The sequence below is a fragment of the Lutra lutra genome, chromosome 10, assembly GCF_902655055.1.
Source record: "Lutra lutra chromosome 10, mLutLut1.2, whole genome shotgun sequence".
Classification (NCBI taxonomy): Eukaryota; Metazoa; Chordata; class Mammalia; order Carnivora; family Mustelidae; genus Lutra; species Lutra lutra.
The window spans coordinates 74,238,553-74,253,267 of record NC_062287.1 but is presented as its reverse complement, the minus strand read 5'-3'; the positions used below and the strand labels follow the sequence as shown (position 1 = coordinate 74,253,267).

Genomic DNA, 14,715 nt, shown 5'->3' with positions numbered 1-14,715 from the left:
GGAGGGCACCTGGCTGGCTTGGTCAGTGCAACATACGACTCTTGATCTCGGGGTCGTGAGTTCAAGTCCCATGTTGGGCATAGAATCTACTTTTTAAAAAATTGGGTGGGTGGGTGTAATATTCCCAGGAGAATGGGAAAAAAACTGCTCAAGACACCACTGTACAGAAATTTGAGTAGCTCACTGGGATTAAGGAAACCATAGAGAAACAATGCATTGGAGACTGGGTCTATTAAACTTGCCATTTTGAAGTACAACACCCCAGTTTAACTCCTAATATCTACATTATGAAACTTTCACTTTACAGGGCATGGTTAAAAAACCGTTCAGAGAAAATTGGTTTCATGCCATCAGAGGTAACTGTGTAAAGAAACAGATAAGGATTCTGGATAATGATGGGATAATTAGCAATACACACTCCAAAAAAAAAAAAATAATAATAATAACTAAAAAGAAACCACCGAAGAGTAACTTTGCTCTAGTACCTGGAACTTTGTGGCTAACATTACGAGGAGGAGGGAATGACACGTATATGAAATGAAAGATGAGTATGTCACATAAAATCTCATGAAACAGAAAACTCCAAGATGGTGGTATTTTCGTGAGTCCTGGTACTTGGCTGAGCACAACACTGATTTTGGTAGAAACATACCCACAAGCTTCTTTGGATCCACTCCCAAAGGTCTACGCTCTGGAGTAAAGAGCTAGCCTGGGGGCTCTTTCTGGGGGTGGGGGGTGGGGATACTGGTCTGCTGGTACCCACGAAGGTCTCTGGTTGCACACTCACCCAATTCTTTCTCTTCTTTTTCTTGGAATCACTCTCTACGTTACTGCCCACGCTGGAGTGGCTGGTGGCACTGTTGATGCTGGACACACTGTCCGAGGAGTGTTGTCTGCGGATACGGAGGTCTGCCGACTGCGAGGTGCCGTTTCCTGGGGACACAAGGCAGGAGGTCAGCAGCTGCGGCCTTCAGCCCATCCCTCTGTCCCAGGGAAAATGACACTTACACCTAAATCCACACACCCGGGCACTGCTGGGTATTTCCCATTAGACATGAACTTCTGTTCTCAGCTGCTGGTTTTAAGATCCTTGAGCAGGTCCACGCTGAGCCCTCTTCAGTCAATTACCTTAGGGCCCAATCTAGCCACTCCACCAAAAAGAAGCCAGGGGAGGCTTCGAGAGAGAATTCCCTGCCCCTGCCACCAGCTTTTTTAAGCTGGAGACCGGGACCTGATGACGTTTCTGAACTGTGGCAGTCACCTGTGTTGTCGGGGTGCCTCCCACCACCCCACTCTGCCCTGTACGCTCCTGCCTCACTAGCCTTCTCTTGACCCCTCGGGAATGCCGAGCCCATCTCATCTCAGGGTCTTAACGTGTGGGAGCCCCTCTTCCTGGAACGCGCTCGTTGCTCACTCGGGCTGCCAGTCCCTCCCATTTCAACTCTGTCATCACGTTTCAGAGACCTGGTATCTGAAATCACGGAGATGCCAAATACAGGTTGTGGCCAGTTTTCTGCACAAGCACAGAACTAAACCCGCAGCCTACTCTTTACGAGCACCAGCTGTGGAGTCAGAGAGACCTGGGTTCTAGTCCCACTTCGTGTATCTTACTACTGTGACCTCTGGACGGGGCTCTCGCACCCACAACCCACTGTTCTCATCAATCCAATGTGGAGAGGACCAGCACTGCCCTTGTAAGGTTGTCGTGGGAGGAAAATGAGAGAGTGAGTAATTTACAACACTGAGCAGAGTGCTTAGAACACAGTGCATGTCCCCTAAATGCTGGCTGTCACTGTGACTTGTACCATCACTGACAACATCACTGCGGAGGGAGGGAACTCATCCTCCCAGCCCAATCTGGCCCCCAGGTAAGATACACAAGCACGAAGCAAATGACTCAGAAACACTTCCCTGGATGAACACGAGATGCTCATTTCAGGCTGGCCCGTGTCCACATGTAAATAAATATGAGGACACCAGTGAAATTAAGCGAAACAGGGGGCGCCTGGGTGGCTCAGTGGGTTAAGCCGCTGCCTTCGGCTCAGGTCATGATCTCAGGGTCCTGGGATCCAGCCCCGCATCGGGCTCTCTGCTCAGCAAGAAGCCTGCTTCCCTCTCTCTCTCTCTCTCTCTCTCTGCCTGCCTCTCCGTCTGCTTGTGATCTCTCTCTGTCAAATAAATAAATAAAATCTTAAAAAAAAAAATTAAGCGAAACACTTTTGACACTTCACCAATATAAACAGATTTTCTTCCATTTTTGAGCTACATCAGGGAAAAGACTGAGCTGGAAGAGCTATCTTCCTAGAGGCCTGGAGTCACGGACCACAAGTGTCTTCCTCCCGGGACCCGTCTGACTGACAGGGACATGCACTCCGGGGCAGGGAGGCTGCGGCACACATCGTCAGGGGAAGGCTCCTAAGCGGGCAGGTCGTTGGTCTGGAGGCTGCCCCCCCCTTCCTTTACCTTTGCAGTTGAGCTCCGGCGTGTTAATGACCCCATTAATGGCAGCCTGGGCGGCTGCGTTCTGTTTCTTGAGCAGCTCGATGGTTTTCCTTAACTCATTCAGTTCTGAATCCTGAGGAACAGCAGGAAATACTGGTCATCCTACAGTCACTCTGTACAGAGTTCACATGAACAACAACTCCATTTCAGCACGGAGCAGAGGGAACGAAGGAGTTCCACAAAACCTCTGTCCCCTCCCGTAGGATAGATTGATTTTCAACGGGCGTAGAAACACACAAAAGCAGCAGAAATGGGGGCACGTGGGTGGCTCCGTCAGTTAGGCGTCTGCCTTCAGATCGGGTCATGATGTCAGCATGCTGGGATCAAGCCCCGTGTGGGGCTCCCTGCTCAGCGGGGAATCTGCTGCTCTCTCTGCTCCTCCGCCCTGCTTGTGTTCTCTCTCCCTCTCCCCCTCAAATAAATAAAATCTTTTTTAAAAAGCAGCAGAAACAGGCCTATGAGAGATGAAGGGTTGCAACCACTCCATACCCCGCCATTTGGATCAGATGTGCACTCAACAGAGTACAACTCTTTACGATTTGATTCCAAGAGTTCAAATATACTAAAATCCATACCCTTCTCTGAAATAAGAGAGCGTCAATTTGGAGCTGTGCTGTCAGTTCTAAGCAGCGGGGAGGCCTTTACCTTTTGCTCAGCTGTCATGGTCAGACTCTGGAGTCTGATGGTCATGTTCCCAAGACTCTGTTCAAAGGCTGCCACCAGATGGGCCTGGAGAAGGAAAGACACAGCCTCAGTCAGACTACCTCGCAAGGCAAGAGGGCCGAGGGGGTGCTGGGTCTTCAGGGCTGAAATCCTCACTGGGGCCCCGTGAGTTAGCTCCCGTCTAATTCTTCAGCCCCTGGAGCCCCACTTTCCACCTTTTTGAGATCCAGTCACTCCAGCTCATTGTGTCCTTAAAGACCCTGTGCTCCTTCCCACCTTAGGTCCTTTGTACCTACTTTCTCCTCTGCCTACAGTGCTCTTCCCCCACGCCTCCCTGTCTGGTTTTTATATATCCTTCTCAAGAGATCTCAGCTCGTGTCTTCATGACACCCCCAGATGGGCTGGTTCTCTCATGGTTACTCTTGAAAGCACATGCACTGTTGGTCTACATGCATGTCGGTGTCACAGTTAGGGACGCATGTACTCCAGCAACTACTGCCTCCTGTCTTCCTCCTCTGCTCCTCTGAGCTTTGCTCTCCAAGTGCCAAGCTCGCAGGAGAGGCTCACATTGGACACGTTTGCAGAATGGATGAACACAGTGGTTGGGCTATTTTGTTTATTCTAATCCCGGTTAATAAAAAGCCACTGAAAGGCCCATGTGCTCCCTCCTTGGAGAAACCTTCCCCTGTTCCTCCAAGGAGTTACGGTTTTCCCCCAAGGCCCCTCCAGACTTTTTTTTTTTTTGAGAGTGAGCAAGTGAGGGAGAGAGTACATGCTGGAGTAGGGGCAGAGGGAAAGGGAGAAGCAGGCTCCCTGATGAGCAGGGAGCCCGATGCAGGGCTCGATCCCAGGAGTCTGGGATCATGACCTGAGCTGAAGGCAGAGGCTTAACAACTGAGCCACCCAGGCGCCCCACCTCCATAATTTTATATACCTGTTAGAACACGACATCAGACACGCCACTATTTCATATGGTACTAAGACATCCTGAGAAATGCTGCCAATTCTAATTAAAATATGCATCCCACTTGCAGAGATGTTAAAAATGTAGGGAAAAAAATACATATATTAAGAGAAATGAGATGCTTTTCTGTCTGCCCCTTTCTCTTCAACCCTCTTCAAGGACATGATGCAACCTCGTGTCCTAACACAAAGCCTCTTCCTTCCTCCAGAAGAGCCCGAGATACATTGGTTGGTTGACTGAGGGTCCTGATAATATGGTTAAAACCAAGGATAAGGAACGGACAAGAGAGCTAATCCTATTGGCAACAGTTTCTCCACCTATAAAACTTTTTTTTTTTTTAAGATTTTATTTATTTGACAGAGATCACAAGTAGGCAGAGAGGCAGGCAGAGAAAGCGGGGGAAGCAGGCTCCCTGCTGAGCAGAGAGCCTGATGCGAGGCTCGATCCCAGGACCCCGAGATCATGACCTGAGCTGAAAGCAGACGCTTAACCCACTGAGCCACCCAGGCACCCCAATTTCTCCATCTGTAAAATGGGTGCAGTATCTACTCCCTCCCAGGGTTGTTGTGAGCATTAAGTGAAACAATATAGGTGAACATAGGTCTGTAAACATAGGAATGAAGAGACACTGTGGGGAAAGGAAAGAAAGAGGTTTGGGATGGATGAAGTGACAAAAGATAGGATGAGAACACAGGTGGGGACAGATCGGGAAAGGGTTGTAGGAGAGGAGTGGGCAAATACAGGAGAAAGAGAAGAGCTAGCAGAGGCACTGTGACTCCTGGGAGGAGGGAGAAGTAAGATCTGATCATGGGGTCTGTAATATTCTAGAGGAAGAGAGGACTGATGTACTCAGTAAAGAATCAAAGTGAGGGAACAACCGGGGGACAGGTGGGACATTGTCCGGGGTCATGAGGAGGGTCAGTGGACATTTCAATTTAAAGAGGAGAGATCAGAGAAGTGAATCAGAGGCCTCTTGTCACTAGACTTCATCTAACTGAAACAGCTGAGGATAAGGCATCTCTAGCATGAACTAGAGATGTTCTAGCATGTTGGGTCTTTTTTCCAACAGCTGTAGGAGTTAGCAGGGAGCAGGACCTCTTGTAATAGAAATGTTAAGTGGACTGCCCAGTTTCTTTCTGATTGCATGCTCTCTCCCTATTAAAAACTGAGAAAATGCTGTTGCATTTTAAAATCAAGAGATATGCCTTTGTTTAGTTTGCCCAGGAGAATATGGCAGAACCAAAGCCGATTAATTCAAGCCAGTTTACATAGTGGATGAAGGAAACAGGGCCAGGGCCAGGATGTTGAAATGAATTGCTGCTAACCTTGCGTTTCAAAGGAACGCCAAGGTCAAATTTTAATGACCAAATTTCCATTTATTTCAATTCTTTGATTGCCACCCAGGATTCTGTTTGTGGGCACTCATACTTTCTATTCCCTCAAACACAAAAACCTGACCCCAAGAAGACTACTATTGAGAAAGTGTTTTTGCAAACTCAAGAAGCCACGTTTGCTCTGAAGAACCAGAGGTTTGCATTTTGCTTTCTAGAGAAAGGACTAACTTTGGGTCATCAGCAACTGTGAAAACACGGGCTGAGAGGCTGTTTGGAGCCTGGTTCAGAGCCACACAGCAGACTTCTTACCAAGTGCCATTCTCACATTCCCAGAAAAACAAACACGAATGGTATAAAAACACCCAAAGAAGGTGGCTTTGAGTAGTTTGTCCTAGAAAAACAAACACAGCTTGGCCTGTGAGAAAGATGGCAGACAATAAAACACGTTAGCGCGGCCGGTGGTGTGTGGTAAGACTAAATATTTACTTTCAAACAATACTGGACTCAGTGGCATTGGTGAGGAGCAAAACATACTTTTGGAATAATAATAATGCAAGGGATCTCCCTCGGACTCTTCTGGAGCAGAGTGTAGAGTTCCAAATGGCCCAGTGTAAGATCCTTTGGGCAGCACAAGGTCATTGGAGGAAGGAACCCAAGTTTTGATAAGTAAACTAATGAAACTAGCTTTTGAGTAAAAGGGCACCAATGGATGCCAGGAATTCTTAACTAGGGGAGTAGCTCCAAATCACTCAGGATGGGGGTCGCTGTCAAACCTCACATTTGGATTATATCCAGATTGGCTCATTGGGTCTGGGGTTGGTCTGGATTCAAATGGTACCCAGATGAAGACTATTCATAGAAGAATACCTCTGGGATTTTTTTTTTTTTTTTTTAAATAAGACCCAGGGGCACCTGGGTGGCTCAGTCATTAAGCATCTGTCTTTGGCTCAGGTCATGACCCCAGGGTCCTGGGATCAACCCCTGCATCAGGCTCCCTGCTCTGTGGGAAGCCTGCTTCTCCCTCTCCCACTCCTCCTGCTTGTGTTTCCTCTCTCGCTGTGTCTCTCTCTGTCAAATAAATAAAATCTTAATTCAGATCTCCCAGCAATTTCTGATGTTCTGCTATTGACGATGGAAGCAGCAGAGAGAAGACAGATGGATATCGAAACACGTAATGGCCTGGTATGGGAGGGTGAGAAAATAATGCAAAGACTCCCAGAAATGTGAGAGCACTCAGGAGCATGAACAGTGAGAGAAGTTACGAGTTATTGAGCTTGTCATTAAGGTCAAGTACTGCACAAGGTACTTTGCGCACAGACTTTAAAGAGAACCGGTTTCCTTCCATTGGCTCAGGCTTCAGCAGGAACGACCTGGGCAAGCACTGTGGGTAAAGTGATTCATTGCAGTATTGATTGACTCAGCTTCCTGGTCCAGAGAAGACAGCCTTTTGAAGTTGCCCTTCATTCTAACAGCATATTATGGGGTCGTGCAGGCTGCTTTGGGACAGGTTCACACACAGGTGTTTGTGGTCTCAGACCGGGCCGTGTGCTCCAGGCAGGATGCCCTGCCTCAAGGGCATCTCCACACCTTCCAAACCTCAGGCTCCGGCCTCTGAAGGGCGACCCTCACCGGCCCACAGCTCTGCAGTGGGGCTACTTTGCAGACCTCAAGCCTCTGTTTTCACTCTGACCCTCTGATCTTATAACTACGCCACAGTCAGGAAGCTTCATGAAGAGCAAACCAAACTGCCTCACTGCTCTGCTTAAAATACACCAATGGGGCAGCGGGGGTGGGGGGCCCTCAGTGGGTTAAAGCCTCTGCCTTCGGCTCAGGTCATGATCTCAGGGTCCCGGGATCGAGCCCCACATTGGGCTCTCTGCTCAGCAGGGAGCCTGCTTCTCCCCCCTCTCTCTGCCTACCTCTCTGCCTACTTGTGATGTCTCTCTGTCAAATAAATAAATAAAATCTTAAAACAACAACAACACACACACACACCAATGAAGCTCTACTTCCTTTAGCCCGAACTGTCCGCCTAAGAGCTGAGAGCCTCCATGATATGCGACGGACCTGCCCCTAGATTTCCTTTGATGCCTCCCCTCCCCTGCCCTCCCCTCCCCTCTTCCTTCTCCCCTTGCCTCTTCCCCATATCCAAGCCATAGATTCTAATTATACACTGAGCTACTTACGGTTTCTAAATGCGCTAAGATCTTCACCCTGGGCTTCTGCACAAATACATTTTGCACACTAGTGAGAATGCTGCCTTTCCACACATCCTCCCCTACACAGCATCCCCCAGATGTCACCTCCTCCAGGAAGCCTTTCTTGACCTCCCCCTCCCCCACCATGAGACTGAGCTAGGTGATCCTCCTTTCACATTCCCACAATCTTCTCCCTTTATCTCTCTCTCTGAACAGTTATCATGTCATAGCTAAACAGTTCTGTCTCTCTGCGGTACCAGAGAAAGCACATGAAGAGGACAGTGACTGTGCCTGCTTTGCTGCTGAACCCACGGTGCCCGAGGCACAGTTGGCATTCAAACAGTTGTTGAATTCAATGCTAGCTGGCAGCATTTCCTGAACACGTACTTGTGGGTATTATAATTATAGAACAGTCAGCTATTTATTTGGAGCCTTGGATTTCTTTTATTTTTTCCCCGCCTGAAGATGAAAAGTTTCAGAAAGAGGAAGAAAAGGGAAACGAACATTTCTGAGCCCTTAACGTATTCCAGTACTGACCACGTGACAACCCAGAGAGCAGATGCTTACCATCCACCATTGCACAAATGAGCCAATACAGGCTCAGAGGCTCAAAGATGCTCCATGGAGCCCAGAGCCACTCAGAGCCTGAGTGGAAGCTCACAAGGCTAAAGCCACGCCCCTCCCACAGTACTGCTCCCACGGTACTGCTCCCATAGTACTGCTCCCACGGTACTCGGGGGCAGGCGGCCCTGACGGCCCGTCAGAAGGGAGCAGGGGCTGCCCCCCTTCCCCCCCACCGTGGCTACCACCCTGTATCTGTACTCACATTTGCGGTCAGCTGCGTGGTCAAAGCTGAAACCTTCTCCTGTGAGGCATCCAGCTCCCGCCGCAGTTTGCGAATCTAAAGGTTGGCAAGGGACAGAGTTACTTGCTTTAAGAGCCCGTTCCCAGGTTGAGCGGGGTGAAGTAGTGGATAATAGCGAAGGAGGGAATGCAACCAGCAAACTGATCCTTACCTCAGACTGGCACTTTTCTTCGGGCTGTAAGGAAATCATAAGGGAAATTAGAGATCAGCTGAGGAACAAAGAATGGGGCAATGCAGTCGGTGGGGAACACCCGATTTGGATGCTTACAGCAGTCCCCAAGAGAGGAGTTTCTTTCCTGGTGTATTTTTCTGGATAAACTGGTTCGGTTAATTTGACCAATGAGAAAGGCCAAACAGGAAGAGCATATGATTATAAGAAATTAGGAAGGATGAGAACAACAGTGCAATTATTTTGGCTGTGAGGAGCCCCCCTGCTCCCATGTGCAGATAATACGGTCAGGTGCTCTGGAGAAGGCATGACAAGAAGGGATGAACCAGGGGCAGATGCCCTAATTTAGCGAATAAATGTACAGGTTCAAAAACATCCCAGGCCACACTGGGGACAACGTACACTAAAGAATTACCAGTCATTCATCTGAATTTGTAATGTGACTGGGCGTTCCTAGCGGGAGGACTGCTCATGGGTTAACCGCCAGTTTTACCCCTCCCTCTCTTCTGTCTGAGGCACTGCCCCAGGAGCAGCAGGAAGGCCTCCCAAATGAGGGAGCCAGCCAACTGACTCCCCAGGCTGTGTGGATCTTCCAGCCGCCCCACCTCACGGCCCCCAGTTACCTGTGACTCTGGGAGGTATGGGTGCAGCCTGTGGGCCCTCTTACTGGGAGACTCTCCCATCCTGGGGCTGCGTCTGTGGTGACAGACACCTGCCAGCCAGGGACTACAAGGCTACCCCTCTCCTTCCATAGGGGGAACCGACAACAAAGGGGAACCTTTCTTTCATTCTCTTGCGGTTCTGCCCGGGGCCCATAAAAAAAGACACCCCCACATTCTGGGCAATGTTGGAAGGATTCCTACCTTCCGTCCATCCCTCCATTCACGCTTCCCTGGGGGTGAGGCAGTGACTTGGGAGCCAGACAGGCAAGTGAAGATCAGTAAAGACTCTGTTTTATCCTTGGGTCCTAGACCAACTGGATTGGTCCAATCCAATCAATCCTATCAGCTACTAGTGACAAACCCATCACTTTAAAAAATCAGCATCTGACCCTGGTGTCTACTTCTCCATTAGCTCAGAATGTGAGTCATTACCCCCCCCACCAGACCCTACATCCACCAGCTGCAGCAGGTGGGAGGTGGTTCCTGCCTGCTTTCCCTTCTCCCCTGCTCCCTACCCCACTGCCCAGACTCCTGATGCTGCCCAGGGGGGCCCTCCCTCAAGCTGGCTTCTAACAACAGCAACTGGTTTTTAGGAATACTGGGGCCAAACCACTTAATCCTCGCAACAGCCCTACAGGGTAGGTCCGTATTCTTTCTGAGGCACAGAGAGGTCAGACCTTGCCTAACGTCACACAGCTGGACAATCTCATCTAAGAAATGTTTTTGGGAGAACGCTGGGAGAGTTCCAGGGCTCACTCTTCCCTCTCTGGGAATATTCATCTATCCCTCTTTGCCCATCTAGGTGTTCATCTCTTCATGTCCACTACTACCACCTATCAAAATTTATGGAATTCCTACTACGTGTCAGGCACTGTGTTAAGAAGCCGGGGCACAGGGGTGACCATGACCGCCAAGTCCCTCACCTCCTATAGTAGGTGGCATTTATTGAATGCTTACCACATGCCACTCTTCTAAGCCCTTTCCTTTCATTATTCATTTAATCCTTGTAACAACCTCCTGCGCAGGTACTAATACTATTCACTCACATTTTGCAGATGAGGAAATTGAGGCACAGGGAGGTTGAATAATTTGCCCATGGTCCCAGCTGTTAAGATGCAGAGCTGGGATTGGACCCATGGTCGTCTGGCTCTAGAGTCTATGATCTTAACAAGAACATTCTCCTTCTTTTACTACAGCTACATTCTCACAGAGGCCTTCCTGAAATCGGGCCCCTGAACTTCTGAGTCTGATCCAAAGGAGAAAGTTAATGGTGAGAACGTCATGGCAATCTAACATTTGGGAGGCTAGCAGAGGTCTGTAAGCAGGCTGAACCATCCAAGTAGGACGAGCCCTACTTCTAAACACTTATGTCCATGGGCCCAACACTCCTTCTCCATACCTCTGCCACCATCTGTCATTCTGCCCATTTGTCTCTAGGTTTGGGCCCCTGTTCTCAACAGCAGCCTGGAAAATCCTGTATTTTGTATCTTACCCCCAGCTGCTGTTCTTCTGTGCCTCTGGGAACTCTAAGTGAGGTTGGGAGCCTCCCTCCATTCAGGAGATCTCCTGAGAGCACAACTACTGCTCTCTACCATTTAAGAAAGCCAGTCCAAGGTCAGATGGGGCCCCTTAGAGTTTCTCGACTCCAAGGGTTGGCACTGACTTCTCCATGGTAGTTGTTCACCAACATGTTGCCTTTTCTTTCCTTCATAATTAAAATTTCAGGCAATTTTTAGCCAGAATGAGCGTTCTCGAATATCCAGAAATTACATAGATATCAGGGGAAAAACCCATTATCAATCATCCAATAAGAACCTTTAAGACACTCAGCCATTAAACAGACTCTTTGGTCTGGGCTGGGGGCAGCTTAGGAAACACAACCATCTCGTTTTAGACAAGAAATGACTGGTTCACCTTAACATTTACAAAGGTGCCTGAGTTTTAGAATTCTATCATTGCCAAGTGGCTAATAAGACAGAAGGGACCCCACGTCCATGCTGGGTGGTACCTATGTAGCCAGATACAGTTTGGAATCTACAAACTACTCTAACGTGAAAACATTTAAATGTTAGGCTATTTCTTTTTTTTTTTTTTTTTAAAGATTTTATTTATTTATTTGACAGAGAGAGATCACAAGCAGGCAGAGAGGCAGGTAGAGAGAGAGGAGGAAGCAGGCTCCCTGCTGAGCAGAGAGCCCGATGCGGGGCTCGATCCCAGGACCCTGAGGTCATGACCTGAGCCGAAGGCAGCGGCTCAACCCACTGAGCCACCCAGGCGCCCCAATGTTAGGCTATTTCTTATAAAAGTCTGCAGAAGTAACCTATATGCTCAGAGAAGGCACAGGTAAAAGGAGACCCTTCGACTCAGCAAATGCCAGTTGTGGGCAGCCCTGAGATGCCACAGCCCCCCAACAGCAAGGACAAAACTGATAGACACCTGGAACAATGAGGTCATTTGTACAAAGTCACACAGTGAGAAAAAAACGAAGATGGGGCCCTGGGTCTCTTGCTATCTGGTTAAAGACGAAATTGAATACTATTCCTAGGTCTTTGGTAATGTGTGAATTTACATCAATCCAGAAAGAATCATTTGAAATTTCCTGTCCACACACCCAGAATAGGAGCTACGGAAAGGCTCCTGAGGATAAGACCTTGCAATGATTTGCATGAAGGCACCGTGGCCAGGAAATGCCAGGGATGGCTTCCTGCATCTAAATTCTCACAGTGGGAGCAGCTCATGCTCTTTCCCTCCTAGGCTGGCTGATGTAGGCCAGGCCCTGTTTTCCACTCTTTCAAGAACAATTGGCCCTCTCTATGTTGACAGGAAATTCTGGGAGCTCCACTGGGAAAACAAGTGGCTTGGGCACAGCGATGTCTGCCGTAATGGCTCTGTACCAACCCTGTGACTGTAGAGTCCCACAACCCAACGTGTTCTTGGGTGCCTCTGGCCTCAGAAGCCTTCAGCAGCAGGCTCCTCTCTCCACCTACATCTCATCCTTGGGGCTTAGTTAGCCTAGAGCCCGGCACAGACTGAGGGCCAGTAAATCCTGTTCAAGAAGTAAATCTAGGTTTGAAAGTACCATCTTGGCACCCATGTCACCAATTTTCCCTCTTGAAGAAAGGACTTAATGTATGGGCTAGCTGACAGAAGGTCATCTCTACGTTTTCTTCGTAGACAATGGCTTCAGTGATCTCTAAAAAATGAAAAAGCGAGGGTTCTGTGACGACACTTCAGACCAGATGACTGGCTGAGGAAGGAGGTGTTCTGGAGGTGGAGGGGCAAGGTGGGTAGGAGCAGAAGAGATCATTTCAAGGTCCTTCAAGTCAGACCATGTCAGCAATCCCTGAAGTCCGTTTGCTCGCTACAGGCCTATGAAAGAAAAGTCAGACCCTAGTCTCTCTCGCTGGATTCTGGGATGGCCTTTAGCTTCTAAGGGGCCATATACAGTTTGTCCTGCTACATACACGTAGCTCAGGAACCCGGCACTACCAAAAAGTGAATTACTAAAACATCTGTCCTCCAAGGAATGAAGAGCTAAAGAATTTCCAATTCTCAATTAATGAAATGATTTTTTCTCCTGTAGGAATTCCCAAAGTAAGGTTTCTAAGATAAATAGTTACACACATAGCTACACACATAGCTATAAAAAAAAGCAAGCACCCCTGAACAAATCCAGAACCGTATTTGATTCCATGTGTTTTGCTCAGCAGAGCACTCATGGAAGCTGGCGAACACCGACGACAGCCAGCGCCTGCTCTGGGCTGTGTGCACTGCCCTCGGTGCTTCACGGGTGTTTTCTTATCTCATTCAAGCCTTTTTTTTTTTTTTTTTTAATTTTTTTTATTTTTTATAAACATATATTTTTTCCCCAGGGGTACAGGTCTGTGAATCACAGACTACACACTTCACAGCACTCACCATAGCACATACCCTCCCCAATGTCCATAACCCCCCCACTCCCCCTCCCCCCAGCAACCCTCAGTTTGTTTTGTGAGATTAAGAGTCACTTATGGTTTGTCTTCCTCCCATCTGGTTTCATTTATTCTTCTCCTACCCCCTTAACCCCCCATGTTGCATCTCTACTCCTCATATTCAAGCCTATTTTTTGAACACCTACTACGTGCTTGGCTTTGTTCCAAACGCTAAGGAATAAAAACGGAAAAAGTCCTTGTCATCAAGGAATATACGTTGTAGCTCAATGTCATCTTCCCAACAGTAAATCTACAAGCTCCGCAAGCTAAGGGCTGCTATTCTCTCTGCTCGACAGATAAAGAAACTGAGGCAGGCAGAAGTTGTTCAAGGCCTTTCTTTCCTAAGGCTGCCAGCAGGTGGCCAAGGCTTCTCACACTTTCTAACTAGTTCCCACCCAAAGCGCAATGCCACTCTTAACAAAGGAGTCAGTTCCTGATTCACTGGTTGAGACGTTAACAATTCGTAGCTGTTTGTGAATTTCAAATCTTACTCCCTGATGAATCAGGCCCCTTACAAGGGAGATACTTTCTCTAGGAGAAACAATTTCATTTTATATTTTATTCTTGACATATGTGAGAAAGGAGCCCCAGTTCTCACGGTCATAGCCACATAGCATTGATTTATACTCACTGTAGAATAAATTGATGACGTGCTGGAAACCAAGGACAGCGAGGATCCGTGTACTATTAAAAAAAGAAAAGAAAAGAAAAGGTAAATTGCACAGCTGGCAACTATGGAGCCAAAGAGGGAGAGAGGAGGAGAAACTCAGCACTATGGGACAGTACCAGGTAACTTCATCTCACCTTGACCCATCTTTTCCTGGTTTGGCAATAGGTCAGAGTCAAATAAGGAATAATTTGCAAGGGGAGTCTCTTTTCCTTTCCCCCCTTTTCCCCCCCTACAACCTCTCCATAATTTTTCCCCCATGAAAATAATACATGATTACTAAGTAAAAATGTTCAAGTATGGAGAAGTGTTAAGAAAACATTCACTGCCACAACCCACACGACTCATAATTCTATTACCCAGAGGCAACCTGTAACCTTTTCTATCCCAGCACATTTTACTCCTTTCCTTCTCGCTCATTCCATTCTTCTGCCATCCATGACTTTTCTCTCGTGTATTCCTCTAGGGATGAGATTGTGCTGCATACGTGTTGTCTACCCTGCTAGCTTCTGTCACCTGTGTATGCACAAAGATGAGCCCATTATCATGAACACAGGAGGCTGGCTGTTGGCCATAGTCAACTCATTCTAGAAGACCATGTGGTAGAACACTTGCTCAGAAAACATTATCTACTGAAGACATTCTTCTTTTGATTTCTACCACGTGTACAAAAGGACAATCAAGTGGTGTCCTCTTTTCTGTCTCTGATTGGTTCTTTGG

At 48.0% G+C, this 14,715-nt stretch overlaps 1 protein-coding gene across 12 annotated transcripts in view; it reads right to left on the bottom strand.

Annotated features, from left to right (window-relative positions):
- The window catches only part of NAV2 (neuron navigator 2), a 398,868-nt gene that overhangs the window by 37,917 nt on the left and 346,236 nt on the right, over positions 1-14,715 (bottom strand). For all 12 annotated transcript variants that reach the window (XM_047690357.1, XM_047690360.1, XM_047690361.1 and 9 more), the window contains 6 exons: positions 13,960-14,012; positions 8,678-8,701; positions 8,488-8,562; positions 3,148-3,231; positions 2,464-2,575; positions 788-933 (listed from right to left, as the gene is read on the bottom strand). In XM_047690357.1, coding sequence (XP_047546313.1) covers positions 788-933; positions 2,464-2,575; positions 3,148-3,231; positions 8,488-8,562; positions 8,678-8,701; positions 13,960-14,012 — 494 coding nt within the window. The remainder of the gene's footprint in view (positions 1-787; positions 934-2,463; positions 2,576-3,147; positions 3,232-8,487; positions 8,563-8,677; positions 8,702-13,959; positions 14,013-14,715) is intronic.